The following is a 24,954-nucleotide window of genomic DNA, read 5'->3' on the forward strand; positions in this document are numbered from 1 at the left end:
ATTAATGATTCTCGTATCGTACAGTCGTGGGTGTGTGCCCATTTTGTAGACTTATAAGGTGAGGTCATACCTCACATCACTCTAGCTTATTATTTTTAAACGTTATGGCGGCACGTTTTATATCCGCTTTCAAGATTCTTCTTTTTTATTATTAAGATGATGACGATAAAAACTTAACGTCAATTTCGTAGCGGTTTGTTTTGTAAAAAGTCGTTTTTTTCTTAATTGAAACGTTCATTTCTGACAATAAATCAAACATAAAATATATACGAGGTTGTATCTAAACGTAATTTAATAAGAAATCAATATTACTGAATCATAATAATACAATTATTATGAAACTTTAATTAGTAATACAGTAGCGCTCTCTATTGTGAACTACCCGTACGTCATTTATACTAAATCAAACTATTTACAGGTATCTACTTTTGAATGACAGATACTCATTATTAAATAAGAATAAGTATTTACAACGCCATTTCATTGAACGTTTATTTTCTTGTGTAAGAAAAGTGTTAATTACCTTTATCCCTTATAGTGTAGGTGTGTGCGTGGGGATTATAAACTGGTTGTGAAAAACCAATAAATTTTCTCACGAAGTGTTTGTTGTTTGATTGTTTAGCCGAGGCGAGTTTTTGTTGAACTTTGAACTTCCTATTTAGGCGCCATATTAATACCTAACGTCAAAAGCAGTGTTGTTTTTATGGTAAATTTACATTTAAGAAGTTCGAGGTTTAAATCAATCTTTAGATGCTGTAATATGAGGATTCCGTTGTAAATATGCTGATAACTGTTGTTAACATATTTGGTAAGTAAATTTAGTCATTTCCAATAGCTAATATCTATACAGGGAGAGATAAAATAGCACGCGTACTAATTTTAGAACTTTGAATAATTGAAAATGTAATTTGTATAGTGATTTATATTAAATTGTATATAATTAAACGAATGTTTGCGGTATTTCCATGAATAGATTACATCAGAAGCAAACAATATGTTTTTTTATAAGTAATTGCTTGATTTACTTCAACTTCTCCTAACCTCATTTAATTATTTTGATTAAAATGTATGATATTTGTTACACTATAGCAAAAAGGCATTAAGATACATGTTTATTTACTGAAAAGTATTGAAAATATATCCAAAGTAATCGTTTTATAAAAAAATTAAATATTCTCTCTGAAGTAGAATTACACTTCCTACCTAAAAAATTTATGATTGTTATAAGTGACAGTGTTGTCAAGTTTTAATTTTTGTTCCACATTATAATATTTGTTATTTATTATAAATCGGGTATTAAATCGTTTCTTTTTGTTTGTTTTTTTTTTTTATTTTGGAAAGTTTCCTGTATAATTAAAAAAGCCGCGGGTTCATCGTTATTTTTATGTCGTCTAGTCCTTTTTAATGGTATGCAAATGCCTATACAAAGTACCCAAACGTGGGAGCAAATTTATACGAGTTGTTTACAAGAAATTAATATTCAAATTGTGATTTGATACCCAGTTTATTGAACACCATTTATATTTAAATGACGTTAGCTTCATTTCTATGTATTAATTTCATCGATACCATATACAGGTAACGATCAAAAAGTCGTATTTTACATTCAATTTTTTTTTTGGTAAAATTGATGCCAATTCGGTTCAACCCCAATACAAATCATCATTTCCTTTATTGCACCCCTTCAATTTACGATTCTAGAGTGAAAAAATCGTAAACATTTTTCGCGGATTGTAAGAAAAACTCCACCCACTTTTAAAATATCGTTTCAATTTCCCACAACCGAGTTTTCCTTCCAGCTATGATAAATGTAGTGATGAAGGCGATTTCCACATACATACAAACGCGCGGTGAAAACCCGGGAAAACCCTAGCTCAGATTTCCTTTCGTGCAAATATACACTGTAAAAATTCGATATGCCAGGATCATTAAATAATTGTAATTTACTGTCTTTATCATTGAACGTACCTCGTAAGTTGAAATTTTAAATTTTTAGTATACACCCTGTATATGAAATACCATCTGATTAATATAAAACACTTTTACATAAAGATGATACATTTTTATACTTGGCAACGTTGTGTGAAATTGATTAAACGCAATTCTGCCACGTTGCCACGTAGAATAAAATAATTTTAGTGTATATTCGTTTTTTTTTTTGTTATTTTTATGTATCGAAAATGTCGTTCGAATCAATTATTTACGGTGTAGAAAGAATTTTTGACGGCGGTTAAAAAAAAAGGGTAATTTATGAAGGGTAGTTCCGGAGTTCGCAGATGCAGCGTCTTGAAACGACTACAATGTCAAAAAAACGAAAAAAAATGAAAGGGAAATTTGCATACGAGTTTTTTAGACGGCAAGAAAAACTTGTTGAATTTAAAAATTCGGGAAAATCTGTTACTGCCTCATTTAAATGTATAATCTCGTTTACGGTTCACATTTTTTTTTGTTTCCCCATCTGGATGTGATTTTCGGAAGTTTTATACGATCCCCTGGTATTTTAATTGTACACTGATCAACATATCACCTTTATTTCATGTAAATATAACAAAATAATATTAGTAATCAACCCTATATATATTTCCTCAAAATGAACATCCTCGTATTTGATTTAATTTCTATTTTTTTATGTAATTATAATGATTATTTCCGCATTTGCATCCAAAAGAACAAATTATTTAAGTTTACATTGCACAATATAACAAATATCTCGTACCAAATCATTAAAAATCAAATTATTTTTAATTTTTATATAACACAGACAATTCCAAATAACATCGATAGCAATCAATGAAGTAGAAAGAGATAGACGTAGTTTAGAATGAAAAAGCAATAACTACACAATCATCCACTTCTGTGCGGTGTTGTCAGACTGTGTTTTATTTCTAAAATATCTCCCAAAAAAAATATATAGTAAATCTTACTAACTTCTTAAAAAAATCAAAGTAACAGTATTAACAAAATAATAATAATAAGAAATAATTTAATTTCATTAAAATATAAAATCTAATGACATAAGAAATCACTAAAAACTTATAATATCAATACACGTGTTTTTAACAACAAAATTATTTAGATCTACGTGACAACGTTGTATAATCGCATTCAATCAATGTTATACATCGTTGCCAAGTGTAAAAGTTTTGATTAACATATGACTACATGTCATGTTCCAATTTTAAAATTTTCGCGTCCCTTATTGCAACCCTGTTCAATCACCCCTTTTTCGACAGGTCACGTGCGCTTCGCGTGATTATGTGTCAGAAATCATCGTTTCTTGTATATACAGGGTATATCCATTTTATATAGTTTAGATAAAGAAAAACTAATTTAGTAGCCCCGCCTCTGTTTTTTCACCCTATTAATCTTATTGGTGACGTTTTGGCATCGTGATATCGAATGCGCGCTTCATTGAAAAGGAATCCACGAGATTAATGGGAGGAAATTGAATGAATTTGATTAGAATTGGGGGGTTGGAATTTGTAGATATTGCTCTCTCAGGAGCTAAACGGGGGATGGGGATCTAGGTCATGAAGGTATGTAGGGCAATATAGTAGATAAAACGGGTTTTGAAGGGTTTTTATTCTCTCATAAATTTCGATGAAAGTTAGGTTAGGATATCAGATATTTAAAAATTTTACGATAACTTTTTTATTTTTGTTCGTACAAAAAAATTGTAGGGATCAAAATTGTGGGAAATTTTATATTCTATAACGTGGTGAAACTATATTTTCGAAAAAAAAAAAATTTACATTATATTTTTCGAAAATAGAATTTTCAAAATTTTTCATTAACGTGGAAAGTATGGTAAAAATTATAATTTAAAATTGATATAATGCGGAAATGTGAAGGATATTTTTCTAAAAAAGATGATGTTTTCAAATTTTGAAAATTCAAAATGGCGGTTGAGTAATTTGGATTTTTATATATAATTTTCAATACGTCTTATATATCCGTTAATATTATTAATATTGAGTTCCCGTTTTTTGTAAAAGATAGAAGAAGAGATGTATTTTGATAAACGATATTATCAAAATTTTCAAAATTCGATTTTCCATATAAATTTAACGATAAAACTGAAAAAATTCTCATTTTTCACACGTCTTGTTTTTATTGACCCTGTATATTTTGTTTTAACATGTGGGATGATTATTCGCGTTTCACGACTGTAAATAATTGTAAAAATTGTGAAAAAATTGTTGATTAGTCATTAAAAACCATCTTTTTTACTTAAAACCACCCACAGACCTTAAATAATTACGAACAAATAAGAAATTTTAATAAACCACAATATTAATTAGAAAACCATCAACTTTAATTCATTTTCGTCTTCTTTTCATTAATATCGCCTCCTTCAGGTGTTCTTATTGTATCCGATTTGCGGTGGTATGACTGTACATCCACCGAACAAAGCTTCAACAGTACCAATAAAAGTTCGGAATGCGCGTGGGTGGTTCGATATCCAACCGTGTTGTCATATCCATAAAAATTTTCTACAGTTAAACATACCGGTTATTAATATATCATTTTTATTTCATCATAGATTTATATCGTGAATTTTTTAAATCTGGCAACGTTGCTAGTATCATTTGTGACCGTTTTATTATTGTTTGTCTGTGTATTCTTACATTATTGTTATTGTCCATCGACCTACATAACGAGAAAATAAAAAACGAATGTATAGTATATGTAAAACATATAAAATTAGTATTTGTTCATATATAATACTAAAATTTCGATAAACGACTTCGTAAATTCGCTTGGAAAAGTCAGTCGGATCTAGTAGGCCATCTCTAATAATAACAGGTATGAAGTTATCTGCATATCGCATCTCGGTATGGCGGCGACGGCTTCGTCGCATTTGTAATTCATAATGAGCCATGTCAACATTTAATGGGATCTTTCCTGGTTAGATCGCGATTTAGGTACGTCTAACTGAAAATTAAGTACCCGCAACTTGTCATCATCAGCCATTCATTCAAGAATATCCATCAAACTATAGGAGATTGAAATTAGATTCGTTATTGAACTATGTACAGTTCTAACGTATACAGATTGTCTCAATTTAGAAATATGAATAGAAAATAGAATATAAACTTTTTTATTTCCGTATTTATTTTGTCTAGTAATAAAAATATTAGAGTGACGTTACTTCCCCTTAAAATCGAAAATGGACTGTTCCTTTCGAGGGATTAGTTGTACTGAGACGTAAGTGACGTCATTTCCCCTCGAAAATGGACTGTTCCTTTCGGGTGATTAGTTTTATTGTGACATCTCGATTCCGGTTATTGAAAATTCTGTTCCCCACTGTATATCCGATGAAAAAATTTCAAACAGGTGAACAGTACGACATTCATTTTTCTTTCGTTTCCTAAATTGAGTTTTCCGAACAATTTCGTTGGTAACATGGTCGAAAGTAAATACTCCCGGGAAAACCGTACCTATTTTTCCGAATTTGATTACATAAAACAAAAGAACAAAAGCAATTTCAACTTCAACTTTCGCCAACGGTACATTAACAAAGTTTTGTTTACCGAAAATAACAAATTTCGGTATTTTTTTATTATATTCGATAAACTAAAATGAATTAGAACTACAATTCCGTGGAAATAGATACATTTTAAATCCACAGCACGTCTGATGTATAATATATGAATAGAATTTTATTAAATTATATTTCTCTATCTCTTTTTAACTTTATGAATTATAATAACTGTTCCATAAGAACGTATGTTACTACTTATTGTAAGTATATGTTTCTATGCGCAATAAAAAAGGATGGATATATAAATTATGAGTGACGTCAATCGTAATGGAACCATAATTTGCAACCGTTAAAAAACGCCTTCATTTCATTTTGTGACGGTGTACTAATAGTCGTATTTACATTGTTGTCAGACATTTTATTGTTCTTGTGTAATGTTTTTGCAATTTTTTTTTCGAACATTAGATTTAGAATACAATTTGAAATTTTTGAATAACAGGTACCAAATGTGGCGGTCAATGCTGTGATGATAAAACGGAGACATTATTGAGGAAGCAGGGACAGAAGGACTTTGCCGATCTTTTACGACACAATTCAAGGTCGTTACAAGGACTGCTTACGTCTACGGCTACAACTTTACAAAGTGAGTAAATTTTTTTTATCAAATTATCCAATTAACGTTAATTTTAGAAGGTTTGAAGGTATTTTAATTTTAATTGTGAATAAAAGAAAAAAAAAACTTTCACCTGTGTATAACACGTGGACGCGAGGTCGGAAAGGCCAAGATCACTGAGATTGTGGGTGTATTAATGGTCATTATGTTAAATTATGAGTAACTTATACAAGCGTTAGATCGAATGATAATATTCTTCTTCTAGTTTTATTAGCATAAATAAAATTTCTCTTTTATACGAAAAAATCAAGTTTTTATCAGATTTATCACGATAGAGGGCGTATCTGTTCAATTAGGGACATTCTTTATATTTATATACTTGATAAAAAATTACGTCGTGGGTGTTATGTTGAATAAATTAAATTATACCTAAAAAATATCTCTAAATTATCCACAAAATCTGGCAACGTTGTATGTACACCCGTATAACTTTTTTTATTATCTCCCGCATTGTTCCATCTCTAATATCTACGTATGTATACAAAATTTATTGTGTAGTTAGACACATCCGTTCGCTAAAATATGCCTAAGAACGAAAATTATACTAAACTTTGTGAGATAAAAGCGCCGTTTTAAGATCTCATTAATTTCCTTATGTATAAAGATGATTTTATTCAATCCCGATGTAGTTTAGTACAGATTAGACGATTATAAATTGTCGAAATTCGCTCGAGTTGTGAAATATCTATTTCTATGAATTCTAGAGATGGAAATTTCATATTCTAACCGTTACATTTTAACTGAATACGTAAATTATTTATTTCTAAATATTTAAGGTTATACATAAGTAATGTAAATGTAATTATTCAAACAATGTTGGACATGCATATTGAATTTTCTCGTAAATTATTTTCGACTATACCGGGTGGGAAATGAACGGCCAAAAAGTTTGAGAATACAAAATTTACGTAATTAAGTGGCACTTTATATACGATAATCGAATTATTCAACAAATTCTACGCATTTTTTGTTGGAAAAGTTTTAGTCTATCTCTTGAAATAAGATGTGGGGGAGAGCGGGAACTTTGTTTTGATAAAATACATATAAGTCCGGTTCTGCTTGGCTGATTTTTATAAACTTAATTTTATTTGAAACGTTTTTTGTTCAACAATACATAATATATATTTTCAAAGCAATTTAATTAGTAACGTGAATGCTAGAGGGCGTTTTTTGAAGAAAAATTCTCGCCATTTACATATTTATTAATATATCTCGGGAGAGAAAAAAGATATCGATTTGCGGTTTTCACCATTTCAATGTTAATTTGATTTATTTTGAAAAAACCTACTCTAATTTCTATGATTCTATTTAAATTTTTCAAGAAATTTTAAAATATTTAAAATATATGAAACAACGCCCTCTAGCATTAACGTTTCTAATTAAATTGCTTATAATTTATATATTTCGTATTGCTGGACAAAAGTTCTATCAAACAACATCAAGTTTATAAAAATCGGTCAAGCAGAACCGGACTTACAGGTATTTTTTTCATAACAGGTTCCCACTCTCCCCCACGTGTTGTTTGCAGAGATAGACAAAAATTTGTGGAACAAAAAATGTGTAGAATTTGTTGAATAATCCGATTATCGTATATATAGTGGTACTTAATTGAGTGAATTGAGCAAATTTTGCATTTTTATTCCATTTTTTCGAATACGCCCTCTAATGGCGGACCTTAAATTCTGAAAATAATTTCCTCTCGTTTTTCTGGGCCACTTTTGTTATAATTCTTTTTTTCCTGTCTAATTTGATAGTCCCAAATGGATTCAATTCGATTTTCATATGTTTCTACCGATAAATAAGCCAGTACGGTCCTGTTTCCTAAACATTTATTCTCCGCGTTATATTTCTGCATAATTGAAGTCGAATTGTTGGGTTTCATTTTGAAATATCCCTCAACGTATATCAAATTACCTACCATTCAATTCGCAGATGAATTTAAAAACGTTGTAGAAGGTAAATACCGTTCTACGATAAAAGTATTGGCAACAATGTCGAGTATTTGATGTTATTTGGCAGGGGTAGAGTGAGAGAGAAACTATATATGGGCTATAACGAAATGGAAAGAGAGAGAAGGATTTTGAACGAGCGGGAAAATATTGTTTATTTGTGTCGTGGAAAAGTTTTAATGTGGAACGAAGTTTTTATTTGTATTTATATAATAAATTATATAGTGATACGAGGAAAAATTATTTAATTGATTCTAACGTAAACTAATTACCATACGGAATCGTTTAAATAAACTCAATATTTATAAATATTGATCATTTCTATAAATTGTTAAGTTTTAATAAACAATTTTGAATTTATTGCAATTTTATTGTTTTTCACTGTGGAATTTTTTTTGAAACTAATAATTTTCTAATATAAAGACGTAAAACATAAAAAATAAAATTTCTATTTTTATAGACGGTTTACGTAAATGACGCCAGTCATCAGAGTAAATTAATTTCATTTTAAATTCCTAGATGGATCTGTAATCATGAATTGTGAAAAATTAGTAAATAATTTGACGTTGCTAGTTCGAAATTTGACATCTGTCAAACTAGTAATATAAATTTGAATATAGGTTATGTCTAAACTCACTTATCACTATTAATTCACGTGATACGCCATCTAGTAGACAAAGTGGGAACTAATTATTAATTAAAATGGTTAGAAAAACATTTGAATCAATCTGCTTACGTCCCTGTGACCTAAAAAGTTAACTTAATAGCGAATAAAAGCATTTCATCACCATCACTACTCAATTTACTAACAAGGTCGTTCAAATTATCTAATACTAAGTAGGGTATGACGAATAGGAAGGCGTTTGATTGAATTAAATCGTCAAAATCATATATGCGGTGAAAATACGCCGCCACTGGATTTTTAAATAATTTTTTCCTTCTATATTTATTAAAAATACGCCGCCTCTGGATTTTTAAATGATTTTCTCTTCTATATTTATTATAAATACGCCGCCACTGGATTTTTAAATGATTTTTTCTTCCATATTTATTACAAATACGCCGCCGCTGGATTTTTAAATTTTTTCTTCTATATTTACTACGAATACGCCGCCACTGGATTTTAGATATTTCTTTTTAACGTATAGAATGAAAATACAGGGTGGCCTATTACATTGAAGTGGGCCCATCGAAAAACACGATGGAAAATTGTCTGACAGGATATGACGTCATAACGTATTTATTTTAAACGCGCCGCCACTGGATTTTAGCGAGTTTCTCTTTCACATCCATGCCGACCGGTAGTACGAAAAGTGAAAAACAGATCCGAGTGACAGTTTCGTTCGATAACGAGATTGGACGTCGGTCGTTTTGACATTCGATAAGACCATCAAAAAAACGTTTAAAAAATGTCTGGTTTCGGGTCGACGACATTTCAGCGAATGTGTTCGGATGCCAAAACATTCTGGCAAACTTCAGGCTAGTGTAGGTACATAAATTCGATACCGATTTCTCCTAAGGCGACTCGATTTCGGTCATATATTTCCAGTAGGTCTAGACTAGTAAAATATTTTTATGAATGAAATTATATTGCACGCTTATACAGTTTGTCCGTATTTTTTAATCACATGATGATAAACAAAAAAAAACTACCATTATTCCAATTTTGAATAAAATTTTTACGAAAAACAAAACAGATTAATACTATTAATATAAAACATTATGAGTGATGTGGCAACTCTGTTTCTGGTGTAACAATGGCCGACAGACAGTTACGAACTAGAGGTGGGAACGAGAAAGTAAAATATTCGCGATCATATAGAAACTTTGTTTAACAACGTTGCCAGTGCAAGTAAAAGTTTTCAAATATACAATATTGAAACAACAATTACAAATTTCGTATCATTTTTACAGGGACATCCTGTATAAAATACTAATTGTATGCAATATTGTAAACATGTGAAGAAGTCAAACAGTTCTTTCATTGTTTATAATATATTGTTAAGCCTTTGTTCCCGCGATATTTCACAAATCTTTTTTCTTCTTCTTATCTAAAAATTGTTTGTTCTGCAGCATTTATCTATTTGCTGGTGTTGTTTGTCAAGTTTCTCAATGTTGTTTTATCTTGCAAGACTAACAAATATTTCACATTAAAAAAAAATAACTACCGGTTATATTTTGTTTTTTTTTACAAGATATTCTTTTGGTATTGAGAGTTGAGGTTATGTAAAAAAAAGATCAAATTACATATTAATAATTGCTATTAGGTACGAACTATTAATATGAAAATTCATTATGATTTAATTATATTTCGTAATAATTACTTCAATCGTTACTACTTGGCAACGTCGGAATGGAAAACGATCGGCAGATCACAAGAAAAGAGATAACCAATTGTGTGTGTATAACAATAGAGAGAGATAATAGAATTGTTCCACGTAATTTATGTAAAGTGCTGTAGCTTCGGAAGTATAATTCTAAGTTTAGTTATCTATAAATTTATTCGGATTTATTTAATTTAAAAATAAGTGACAAAACAATTTGTTATTTATATACAAAATACTTCTGTTGATGCTATAAATTCCGAATCTCAACTTCTGTATGTTGTGGAAAGAGAAATTTTGTTTTGACACCTGTACGTATAAAAATAGAAGAAAATACCTTGATATTTATTCGAGAAACTTGTGATTCAGGTTAAAAAAATTTATTAGCTACTTACACCCGCTTTACTACATCAAATATTTTTATAAATATACAGTACGTCCATCAAAAAAATTTTCGATAATTTCATAATCCGTGATACGAGGTTAATAACCTTAAAATGATGACGTCATCAATAGATTTGGTATAAACCAATCGTTAGTTGAATCAAATTAATACAGGGCGGGCAGAGAAGTTTTTTATTTTGAAATTGTTTCTATTTATTTTCGTAGGTGGATAGAAAAAAATCAAAATATATTTTCATGATATAATATTAAGAAATGTGAAAATTATCTGAATGAAAGCAATAATAATGAGGTATTACAGATTGGCTAAAACTAAAATTTGGAATCGTACGTTTAGTGGGCGGATTTAATCAATAATAATTGTACACTCTGTATATATAGGCGTATCACATTTTTTTTCTATAGAGGCAATGTAAACATTTTAATTTTGTTTCCTTGTTAGCTTACCTGCGTTATATCTAATTTAATTGACTGATTGAATTTCTAATGGCGCTGAAAAGTTCTTTAAGAAAATCGTGGAAAATTTTCCACTGACATTCTTATCCCAACGAAGCGATTACGTAAAAATAGAAAGGGGAAAAGTTAAGATTTACGCCTCAGAGTTTTCCTGTTGAAAATATGTTTCCACAATATTTGGAGATTTTAGAAAATAAATTTCTATTGAGGAAAACTGGATAAGGGTTGTTAGGGTTTACATTTTTCCACGGGATATAAGAGGTAAATAGAAAATTTTTAATAATTACGTAAATATTTGTATAAATTTCTCAATACAAAAATATCCTCCTGTATATTGTGATTAGAAAAAACTTTACTTCACTCATTAAAAAATTATTATTAACAACTTACCCTGTATGTTAATGTACGCCACTGGATAATTTTAATAACAAAGTGTGCCAACTTAAAGTTAGAAAACTTTCTGAAGTAACAGTTACAAAATAACACTTTACATTAATAAATAACCATGAAAATAATTCGTTGAATGAATCCAATGTTGCCAGCTTAACTGTAAGTATATTGTACACGTATTCGTAATTAATTCTAAATCTGTTATAAACACAATGAAAATATCCAATTATACCGTAGAAAATAGCTTTTGTTTTTGTGTGCAAAAAGTTCAGTTTCCATCGGGATAACATTGTTTACAGGAATTATATCTTCGTATCCGGTATTTCGACTAAACATCCTGTTTATTTTGAAAGATGAACTCACCTCTATATATCCCTGTACATGGGTTAAAACAAAACATCCTTTCAATATAATATCACGTGGATATTAGTAATAAAATCACGTTCCGAGGTCCACGAAATCGATCGTTATGGTTGATGAGTCATCGTTGAGTATTTTTTATAAATTAGTCGATTTACCTGTTTAGTCACATTTTTGATACGTTTTTATAAGACACAATGACGTAACAACTAATTATAATGATTTATTAACATATCTAATACGCATCGCGAAAAATCTTTATTAGTACTTGATGCGTCACTAGATGGCGTAAATAATATATTATAAACAATACACGTCAAATTTTGTTTTTATTATTATAAATTCGTGATTTTTAATGTAAATATGCGATAATAAACCATAAATTACAATGCTTCTGATATTTTACTCAATAGCAACATCTTATTTCAGCATAAAATTATCGGGATTGTTGATGGTGAGCACAGACACATCGAACGTGTTCTTAATAATCATACCGATATGGATGATTCATTTATTTTTATGCCGACTACAATCTCAAGGTTAAAAAATGTCTTGTTGACAATTCCATTGTAGATTAAATGATTTTGGAAATGAATAATGATGTAGTTGTATTATAAAAGTATATCAGGAACAAAATCCGCATAATTAAATTCAGTGTGTACCGCCATCTACATACCAGACGGGAAACTTGATAAATACGAAAACAAAATGTCGGAGAAAATATTTGCCATATAAAAATAACGGAATTAGTATTTATAGCGTGATAATTGAATGCCGCTCGATATTATCAGTGAATAGAAAATGTTGAAAATATAATACAGAGTGTTCTTTTGTTTTTCGTTGATAATTGTAGGTTATACTTTATTAGATTGTAATTTCGCGCGGAAATAACCTCCCATTATTCCAGAGACGGACTAACATGTATGAATGACGTAAAATATTTGTTATAAAAAGATATATCAAACTGTATACAGTGTGTAATAAAATTAATTAGTTGGTTATTTAGGTATGTAATTATCGTTTAATCAATCCAACTGGCGTTAACCGCTTACCATAAATAACGAACGCGCCTACCACATTAACAAATCTTGAGGGGTAGATACGAGATAAAGTAGCGGGCTGGGAAACTGTGACTAGTCGCATTTAGTATGTTGCTAAGAAGGAAATTACATCCAGTTTGGGAAGTTGTAACCATTATGTTCGTGCTAAATCACTTTGTATTCTAATACATTAAACATAAGGAAAATTACATTTAAACACGTTTTAAAATTAAAATACTATAGACTTTCAGTCGCCTTTAATTGAAGTCTAGAAAAACCTCGATTTACTGCAAATTGTTATTAGAGGTGGATAATACCAGTTACTAAATACCATATGTAATATTTACAAACCAATTAGGGTTTTTTTATTTAAAATTGTCGTTGTGCCAATTGACTCGACATACCGACGAAGACAATGACTTTTAAAATATTTTTTCTTCTTCTTTTTTCAGTCGTTAAAATAATCGGTGCTTGTTGAAAGCAGTATTTCAATTCGATCTAAATTTAACTGGGGAATTAAACAGCAAAATAAACAATTCGCATTCTGCAATCATAAAACTGACCAATATACGGGGCGTTGTATGAAAGTCTGTTATAGGTTGTATGAATATGATACAAATTTTCAACTTATGACGTACACGTGGTTCTGGAAACGGATATATAGTACAGAGTCGGTTCGAAAATATACATCAAGTGCGTTCACATCTTCATTTCGTTAAAATTATGGATATTTTTCTTCTGGGATTTATTTAGGTAATCGTAAACAGACTTTTTCGTTTATTTTGAAACGATCCCGCGTTTTATCGGTTTGTATATAAAGGATGTCTCAAATATAACACCAAAAACTTTGTTTTAATATTTTTTTTTCGCATTTTCCAACTAATATCTGAAACAAATCCGAAAGAAAATCATTTTTTTGGCGAGTTTTTTTTAAGACAATCGACCGAACTCGTAATAAAAGCTTTTCTTTTGGAGCGGATGTTTTTAGAATCGGGGTTAAGCCTCCATTCATATTATATACCCACTTTAGGGGTGAAAAGGTTCCTGAAAATAACTTTCGAGTACCTTTTGTGTACTGTGGAAGTACGGGGGAAAGGGGAAATAACATTTAAGGGAAGTTGATTGCCGGGGGAATAGGGAAATACGGATGAGGATGTCTCGGTAAATTTGATATTTTCATTGTTTCCTTTTGTCGATTGATTCGATATCTAAAAGTACATTTGAACTACCGGAATTTTGGTGGTGCGTATAGGATAAGTCAAACTTTTCGTTTTCGTAGATGTTGATGGTACATTTGAACTACTAACTGGAAATAATCGAAGAAAACTGATATTTTGAATTGAATAGATGCCTGAAGATACATTCGAACTACTGGGAATCTGATTATGTACTCGGGAGACATTTAACTGGAAGTTTTATCACATTTACGCGTACTTGATGGTATATTTGAACTACTAACTGGAAATAATCGAAGAAAACTGATATTTTGAATTGAATAGATGCCTGAAGATACATTCGAACTACTGGGAATCTGATTATGTACTCGGGAGACATTTAACTGGAAGTTTTATCACATTTACGCGTACTTGATGGTATATTTGAACTACTAACTGGAAATAATCGAAGAAAACTGATATTTTGAATTGAATAGATGCCTGAAGATACATTCGAACTACTGGGAATCTGATTATGTACTCGGGAGACATTTAACTGGAAGTTTTATCACATTTACGCGTACTTGATGGTATATTTGAACTACTAACTGGAAATAATCGAAGAAAACTGATATTTTGAATTGAATAGATGCCTGAAGATACATTCGAACTACTGGGAATCTGATTATGTACTCGGGAGACATTTAACTGGAAGTTTTATCACATTTACGCGTACTTGATGGTATATTTGAACTACTAACTGGAAATAATCGAAGAAAACTGATATTTTGAATTGAATAGATGCCTGAAGATACATTCGAACTACTGGGAATCTGATTATGTACTCGGGAGACATTTAACTGGAAGTTTTATCACATTTACGCGTACTTGATGGTATATTTGAACTACTAACTGGAAATAATCGAAGAAAACTGATATTTTGAATTGAATAGATGCCTGAAGATACATTCGAACTACTGGGAATCTGATTATGTACTCGGGAGACATTTAACTGGAAGTTTTATCACATTTACGCGTACTTGATGGTATATTTGAACTACTAACTGGAAATAATCGAAGAAAACTGATATTTTGAATTGAATAGATGCCTGAAGATACATTCGAACTACTGGGAATCTGATTATGTACTCGGGAGACATTTAACTGGAAGTTTTATCACATTTACGCGTACTTGATGGTATATTTGAACTACTAACTGGAAATAATCGAAGAAAACTGATATTTTGAATTGAATAGATGCCTGAAGATACATTCGAACTACTGGGAATCTGATTATGTACTCGGGAGACATTTAACTGGAAGTTTTATCACATTTACGCGTACTTGATGGTATATTTGAACTACTAACTGGAAATAATCGAAGAAAACTGATATTTTGAATTGAATAGATGCCTGAAGATACATTCGAACTACTGGGAATCTGATTATGTACTCGGGAGACATTTAATTGGAAGTTTTATCACATTTACGCGTATTTGATGGTACATTTGAACTACTGCCTTGAAATAATCGAAGAAAACTGATATTTTGAATTGAATAGATGCCTGAAGATACATTCGAACTACTGGGAATCTGATTATGTACTCTGGTGATATTTAACTGGAAGTTTTATCACATTTACGCGTATTTGATGGTATATTTGAACTACTAACTGGAAATAATCGAAGAAAACTGATATTTTGAATTGAATAGATGCCTGAAGATACATTCGAACTACTGGGAATCTGATTATGTACTCGGGAGACATTTAACTGGAAGTTTTATCACATTTACGCGTACTTGATGGTATATTTGAACTACTAACTGGAAATAATCGAAGAAAACTGATATTTTGAATTGAATAGATGCCTGAAGATACATTCGAACTACTGGGAATCTGATTATGTACTCGGGAGACATTTAATTGGAAGTTTTATCACATTTACGCGTATTTGATGGTACATTTGAACTACTGCCTTGAAATAATCGAAGAAAACTGATATTTTGAATTGAATAGATGCCTGAAGATACATTCGAACTACTGGGAATCTGATTATGTACTCTGGTGATATTTAACTGGAAGTTTTATCACATTTACGCGTATTTGATGGTATATTTGAACTACTAACTGGAAATAATCGAAGAAAACTGATATTTTGAATTGAATAGATGCCTGAAGATACATTCGAACTACTGGGAATCTGATTATGTACTCGGGAGACATTTAACTGGAAGTTTTATCACATTTACGCGTACTTGATGGTATATTTGAACTACTAACTGGAAATAATCGAAGAAAACTGATATTTTGAATTGAATAGATGCCTGAAGATACATTCGAACTACTGGGAATCTGATTATGTACTCGGGAGACATTTAACTGGAAGTTTTATCACATTTACACGTATTTGATGGTACATTTGAACTACTGCCTTGAAATAATCGAAGAAAACTGATATTTTGTATTGAATAGATGCCTGAAGATACATTCGAACTACTGGGAATCTGATTATGTACTCTGGTGACATTTAACTGGAAGTTTTATCACATTTACGCGTATTTGATGGTATATTTGAACTACTGACTGGAAATAATCGAAGAAAACTGATATTTTGAATTGAATAGATGCCTGAAGATACATTCGAACTACTGGGAATCTGATTATGTACTCGGGAGACATTTAACTGGAAGTTTTATCACATTTACGCGTATTTGATGGTACATTTGAACTACTGCCTTGAAATAATCGAAGAAAACTGATATTTTGTATTGAATAGATGCCTGAAGATACATTCGAACTACTGGGAATCTGATTATGTACTCTGGTGACATTTAACTGGAAGTTTTATCACATTTACGCGTATTTGATGGTATATTTGAACTACTGACTGGAAATAATCGAAGAAAACTGATATTTTGAATTGAATAGATGCCTGAAGATACATTCGAACTACTGGGAATCTGATTATGTACTCGGGAGACATTTAACTGGAAGTTTTATCACATTTACACGTATTTGATGGTACATTTGAACTACTGCCTTGAAATAATCGAAGAAAACTGATATTTTGTATTGAATAGATGCCTGAAGATACATTCGAACTACTGGGAATCTGATTATGTACTCTGGTGACATTTAACTGGAAGTTTTATCACATTTACGCGTATTTGATGGTATATTTGAACTACTGACTGGAAATAATCGAAGAAAACTGATATTTTGAATTGAATAGATGCCTGAAGATACATTCGAACTACTGGGAATCTGATTATGTACTCGGGAGACATTTAACTGGAAGTTTTATCACATTTACGCGTATTTGATGGTACATTTGAACTACTGCCTTGAAATAATCGAAGAAAACTGATATTTTGTATTGAATAGATGCCTGAAGATACATTCGAACTACTGGGAATCTGATTATGTACTCTGGTGACATTTAACTGGAAGTTTTATCACATTTACGCGTATTTGATGGTATATTTGAACTACTGACTGGAAATAATCGAAGAAAACTGATATTTTGAATTGAATAGATGCCTGAAGATACATTCGAACTACTGGGAATCTGATTATGTACTCGGGAGACATTTAACTGGAAGTTTTATCACATTTTCGCGTATTTGATGGTACATTTGAACTACTGACTGGAAATAATCGAAGAAAACTGATATTTTGTATTGAATAGATGCCTGAAGATACATTCGAACTACTGGGAATCTGATTATGTACTCTGGTGACATTTAACTGGAAGTTTTATCACATTTACGCGTATTTGATGGTATATTTGCACTACTGACTGGAAATAATCGAAGAAAACTGATATTTTGTATTGAATAGATGCCTGAAGATACATTCGAACTACTGGGAATCTGATTATGTACTCTGGTGACATTTAACTGGAAGTTTTATCACATTTACGCGTATTTGATGGTACATTTGAACTACTGCCTTGAAATAATCGAAGAAAACTGATATTTTGTATTGAATAGATGCCTGAAGATACATTCGAACTACTGGGAATCTGATTATGTACTCTGGTGACATTTAACTGGAAGTTTTATCACATTTACGCGTATTTGATGGTATATTTGAACTACTGACTGGAAATAATCGAAGAAAACTGATATTTTGAATTGAATAGATGCCTGAAGATACATTCGAACTACTGGGAATCTGATTATGTACTCGGGAGACATTTAACTGGAAGTTTTATCACATTTTCGCGTATTTGATGGTACATTTGAACTACTGACTGGAAATAATCGAAGAAAACTGATATTTTGTATTGAATAGATGCCTGAAGATACATTCGAACTACTGGGAATCTGATTATGTACTCTGGTGACATTTAACTGGAAGTTTTATCACATTTACGCGTATTTGATGGTATATTTGCACTACTGACTGGAAATAATCGAAGAAAACTGATATTTTGTATTGAATAGATGCCTGAAGATACATTCGAACTACTGGGAATCTGATTATGTACTCTGGTGACATTTAACTGGAAGTTTTATCACATTTACGCGTATTTGATGGTACATTTGAACTACTGCCTTGAAATAATCGAAGAAAACTGATATTTTGTATTGAATAGATGCCTGAAGATACATTCGAACTACTGGGAATCTGATTATGTACTCTGGTGACATTTAACTGGAAGTTTTATCACATTTACGCGTATTTGATGGTATATTTGAACTACTGACTGGAAATAATCGAAGAAAACTGATATTTTGAATTGAATAGATGCCTGAAGATACATTCGAACTACTGGGAATCTGATTATGTACTCGGGAGACATTTAACTGGAAGTTTTATCACATTTTCGCGTATTTGATGGTACATTTGAACTACTGACTGGAAATAATCGAAGAAAACTGATATTTTGTATTGAATAGATGCCTGAAGATACATTCGAACTACTGGGAATCTGATTATGTACTCTGGTGACATTTAACTGGAAGTTTTATCACATTTACGCGTATTTGATGGTATATTTGCACTACTGACTGGAAATAATCGAAGAAAACTGATATTTTGTATTGAATAGATGCCTGAAGATACATTCGAACTACTGGGAATCTGATTATGTACTCTGGTGACATTTAACTGGAAGTTTTATCACATTTACGCGTATTTGATGGTACATTTGAACTACTGCCTTGAAATAATCGAAGAAAACTGATATTTTGTATTGAATAGATGCCTGAAGATACATTCGAACTACTGGGAATCTGATTATGTACTCTGGTGACATTTAACTGGAAGTTTTATCACATTTACGCGTATTTGATGGTATATTTGAACTACTGACTGGAAATAATCGAAGAAAACTGATATTTTGAATTGAATAGATGCCTGAAGATACATTCGAACTACTGGGAATCTGATTATGTACTCGGGAGACATTTAACTGGAAGTTTTATCACATTTTCGCGTATTTGATGGTACATTTGAACTACTGTGTGGAAATAATTGATGGACATTGTCACATTTGACCTACTGGGAAGTTGATTATGTGTATAAATAGACTTCGACTCTATTATACGTTACAAAGTTTCAATTTCCTTTTTTAAATGTCTCTACGTACGCCCCTGTTTTTTTTTATGTGTCGATATGGCGCGAAAAAATTGAAAACCGAATCGGTTTTATTGATCCGGCGAGGGAACGAAATATTTCAAGGTTATGTTCCCATGAATAAACAAATCAAGAGAAATCATGCTTCGGATAAATTTTAAAAACCGTATTTAAACGACTGTGACGTTATTTATAGTCCGATTTGACCATTCACAATCGATACAATTTTTTTTTTATTATTTTTTTATTCGTTTTAGTTAAAACAATTGAGAAATCCCAATGTATGATATCTAAAACAAAGACAAATGTGATTTAGAAACAATTCACCCAACCCCTGAACGTTTTTATAAAACATCCTGTATATATCAATCAAAATTCACAACGAAATTAATTTCGATATTCATATTTCCTTGAATTATATACTTTCTATTGAATCTGGCAACGTTGTACTGTATTATAAATACTGAAATGTAGTCCGTCTTCTTTTCGGCGTATTTTTGTATATGTCAATTTTCTATTCAATTAATTAGAATGTCGTTTCGATATTAATTGTGCTAATTGGTTCTCAGCACTGCTCTTAATGTGAAAAGGAGGTTGGCAAACACAGAAAAAAAAAATAACACGGGATACTTCAGACCACTTACCTTGTCTCCCAGACGAATGTAAATTAATTTTAGGTTAAGTTAAGAGAGTTTAAATATTTACTGTACGTATTATGACGTTGTCGGGGAATCAAGAAAGTTCATTTGGATTAAATACACAGGGTCGTATTCGAATAATTTTGTCGAGGATTAATATAGAAATCGATAAATTTCGTTGGTTAATTTTGTTTGAAGTAGTGACAGGTGACGTCGGAAAAATGACGTATGACATTAGAAATATGGAAAAAAAACTCGTAATAATCGATTCTGTGGTACTATTTCGGTCGAAATGGATTATGTACTGAATTATTCTCAAAATTGTGTCTATTTCTATTGTAGCATGATAAATACGAGGTTGGTTTCGGAAGTACTCGATCCAACATAAAAAAAAAACACAAAAATACTTTTCCCAGCGATGTTTAATAAGTTCGAAACACTTTTTATAATAAAAATCGTCAAGCTTCCGATACCACGTCGTCATTTTTGGACAAATTTCGACCAACAAGGTCAAAAAAATAATCCGAAGGGACTAAATCTGGCGAAACGTTGCTGTTAGTTCGCAAAACCGACGTCGTGACCTTGTCTGCAGATGGAACGGCATCCATCTTGTTTGGAACCGGCGTCCATCTTGCGCACAGCTTTCTCATGTTCGTGCGCATTAATTTGACGACCCAATTATCTTGTATTGGTTTCGCAGGGTCATGAAAACTGATCACTTCAACTGATTTATTATTAAATTCTGATTTACACTAGAAATTCCGCCTTGAGTCGACTCTGTGCACCGCAACCAACGTTTCCTTCGCTCGTAGACCCTCGCTTTTGATTCGTTGTTAATATGTGCTGGTATGTAACAACTTTATGAAAGAAAAAAGTTTGTTTCCAAAGCAAACAAACCGCGGAGGCGTGTTGTTAATTGCTTAAATAGCGCCAGGAATTTCCTACTTCTTTCGTGGAAGTCGTTAAACCAAAAATAAATGTTATACGAAACTTTATTGTTGTAGAACCAATTTTACATATTTCTATTCATTTTTTAATAGATTCTACTTTTCCGTCAACCCCTGTATAATTTATCAACCATCATGTAACATTAACGTCATAGTTTCTGATGTATTCAAAAAAAAAATCAATTGAATAAATTTTTTTAAATTTAAACATCGACTAAGAGCCGGTCCTGGCAAAAAAATACGAAAGTAATTAAAGTTATCAAAAACCCCCGTTTACTTCATCGAGTACACTAAGCTAGTTAATAAAATTCCTCAGGTAACTATGAATAATAAAATTTTATCTTAAAAGGAAGCATTTTCGTCTATAGAAAGTTTACACTTTATTGTATATAGTCGGAACGTCATGCTTCAGACAAAGCATATTAATTTATTAATTAATACATATCAGTACGCCTTTGAAACCGATTATGACTATATAAACAAACCGTCGAAAATCCATTACACAAAAGCCTCTAATCCGTACAATTTCACATAATTTTAAATACTTATTTACATAAAGAAATATTTAAATATCCGCTTACCAGCTTTTATAGATTAGGGTAAAACACCAACAAAGGAACGCTCTTTTATAGAGGTGGACGATTATCGTTATTTTTTAATCCCCGTTATCACACAGTGGAATAATTCGTAGCTTTGTGGTTATGTGCGGCGTTGTCAAGTGTTGAATTTAGTTATACAATCACATAAAACATTTTATTTAAATATTGATTTACTTTTAAGCGATTAATCGATTTCAATAATAATGATAATTCTATATAGATCCGAAATTGGAAAAATGTTACGTAAAACATTTGAGGTTAAATTGGTTATGAAAATTGAAAAATTATAATTTATAATCCCATTGAAATTTCCATAATATATAAATACCCGTAGTTACTAATACAAATTCTAACGTGGCAACACCGTATCGACTACCTGTATAATTGAAGAATTCGTACAATTTGTGTTAGACTATAATTTATTTATCGTTACCAATAGTTACCGATAGAAAATAAAACGTGGCAACACCGCGTATACATGAAGAATCCAAATTAATTCACAGGGTGGGTTAAAGAATGTTGCTTCGGCCATTCCACCCTCGGATTTATTCTGTTTCTGTTTATTATTCACGAAAACCGGATATTCTATCTCTTTTTAACTAGCCTTGTTGTTGTACGCGAACCGTTTTTTCCCACGGACGACTTTTTGTACATTCTTCTTTCAAAAATTGTTGCTTTCTTTATCTACGAAATGGTCGGGAGGATACCCCGGTCTTTGTCTAGACATTCCACTAGACGTACAAGAATGTCATAGGCGTCTCGATTTGGTTTTTATTTGAGGTTAAATTTTTTTAATTGATGTGTCGATTCGAATCATCAAAATGTAATTAAACATATTTGAGTAATAATGACCGTATGTTCGTATGAAGGAACGTGATCTCATTGTTTTAGATTTCGAAATGGAAGCCATTGCACTCGTAAATGTTTTCAAGTATTCTGTTTTTTTTTTCTCGTTATTAAATGTTTCAAACTAATTTTACTACTCGTTATACATTTATTAGTTCACACTGCATAAATTGCCTTTGATCTGAATCACGAAAATCATACGAAAGAATATTCCTACAGGATCGCACTAAGGGGGTTAGTATTAAAATATAATTTGGTGTACTTTGTTTTTAATATATTATTTTTTTTTTTCGATAAATATTTTAATTAAATACTTTTTATAACAAAAAATATTAGTAATATACCGGGAGTGTCATTAAAACTAAATAAATTAAAACATCGATTGTGGGTTTGCATTTGGAGTATAACGAAGCGGTGTTGCCAGATTGCAATAAATTTACGTATTAATCGGTTCATTATAAATTACCAGTAGGGGTAAGTGGGAAAATTGTTGAATTAATTAAATATTTATAACTTTGATATGTATTAATGAATTTCAATGAATTTGGTATTATTTGAAAGGGAATTTAATATAGAATAAAAATTCTTATCTTGGTTTCTTATAATGATCGCTAGATGGCGGAAATCGGATTTTTGATGAAAAATTTTTCACAAATTGTATAAATAGTTCCTTTTTCAAAAAATTATCCCGTACGCTTATGGTATTTCTGTGTAACGTTTTTTTTTTGTTCGGAATTCTTTGATGTCGGCACACCACAGGTAGATTTTTCGAATTGTTCGAGCCGCGGAGGTGTTTCTCGATTCAACTTGTTTAATAAAATGCCATTAACGTACAAACATATCATTAAAATCGATATTAATATTTTCCCTAACTTTCATACTAATTTACAAAATCTGGCAACGTTGTTTATGAATTTGTTGGTGTGTGTATATGTTCCGTTCGATAGCTGTTATTGTATAGTCACTTCTTTAATGGTTTTTTATGGGTATATTATAAAAATAAAAATTTTGAATTTTGATTTATTTTTCAAAAAAAAATTATTGATGACTCTAATGTTTGAAGATAATTATTCGAGTGGTTTTGTATCGGAAGAATGCTCAACTTACTAATCCTACATTTATAGATAATATACGCTTTAAATCTAACAAGCAAAAACGGAAATTAATCAGCTATGAATAATACGATTTATTTATTTCATTTAAATAGTTTGAATATTGAAAAAAATCAACTTTTTACTGTTTCTTCGGAAAATTAAGCAATAAAAAAAGAAAATTCTAAAAAACAAGTCATCTGTTATAACAAAAAACGATATAAAAAAAAAATTCCTTCCATTACATTTTCTTTGCGTGCTTCTATTTTATTTTCTCATTGACATGAACGTGAAAATTCGTCGTTTTCTATGTTAAGTCAACAGAATAAAGTTTACAGAGGTTTAATTCATTTCGTCTAGTGGTCTCAAGACGATTTGTTTGAGGTAGGATCGGTATACATGTTCGAACGAGTTAACGGCGACCAGTGTAGCGTGTTATTCAGTCGACATAAAAAATTCAATAGCTAAATAGTCGTAGACGTATCGATTCTCAACGTATACGAGGGGAATACCAAAATTTTCGAGGTTAAACTCACGTCATACACGTCATATCTCCAAAATTTCAACGTAAATAGAAAATTTGAAAACACTTTTACGTCGTATACTAAATATATGAAAAATTTCATTCGAAACAATTTTTGATATAAGACATAATTGAGCTATAAATTCGATGTTTAGTAAATTTCCACCCGACCCTGTATATATATTCCGCTTAAAATTCGGCAAACTTCACGCATGCAACGTCGCGAATTTCTAATAAACTCTGTATAATAAGTTAATTTTAACGCTTTCGTACATATATAAATATCCATTCTTTTTGTCCTCCTCGTATATTTAACAAAAAATTAATATCCCGACACTTCACAATCTCACTTACCGTGATCGTGCATCTTCGTTCTTTGTTGTACATGTTCGGTCGCTGGATCGAGATTGCGTTGGAATGTTCTTCGAGGTAGCGCGATCGTTCAATAAATTTATTTTTTTAAGATACATTATCATTATTTGTTTTAAGAGTT

At 31.0% G+C, this 24,954-nt stretch overlaps 2 protein-coding genes across 3 annotated transcripts in view; one reads left to right on the plus strand and one right to left on the minus strand.

Moving 5' to 3' along the window:
- Window positions 1-24,954, minus strand: part of LOC130891951 (histone acetyltransferase KAT2A) — a 61,716-nt gene that overhangs the window by 19,580 nt on the left and 17,182 nt on the right. The gene's annotated exons all lie outside the window — the stretch shown is intronic.
- The window catches only part of LOC130891952 (division abnormally delayed protein), a 55,711-nt gene that overhangs the window by 11,334 nt on the left and 19,423 nt on the right, over window positions 1-24,954 (plus strand). The window contains exons 1-2 of one of the 2 annotated variants that reach the window (XM_057797075.1): window positions 446-808; window positions 5,985-6,128. In XM_057797075.1, the coding sequence (XP_057653058.1) occupies window positions 781-808; window positions 5,985-6,128 (172 nt within the window). In that variant the 5' untranslated portion in view covers window positions 446-780. Of the gene's footprint in view, window positions 1-445; window positions 809-5,984; window positions 6,129-24,954 lie in introns of those variants that run through there. The other variant, XM_057797074.1, reaches the window with a different exon arrangement.

This window comes from Diorhabda carinulata, chromosome 3 (assembly GCF_026250575.1).
Source record: "Diorhabda carinulata isolate Delta chromosome 3, icDioCari1.1, whole genome shotgun sequence".
Taxonomy (NCBI): domain Eukaryota; kingdom Metazoa; phylum Arthropoda; class Insecta; order Coleoptera; family Chrysomelidae; genus Diorhabda; species Diorhabda carinulata.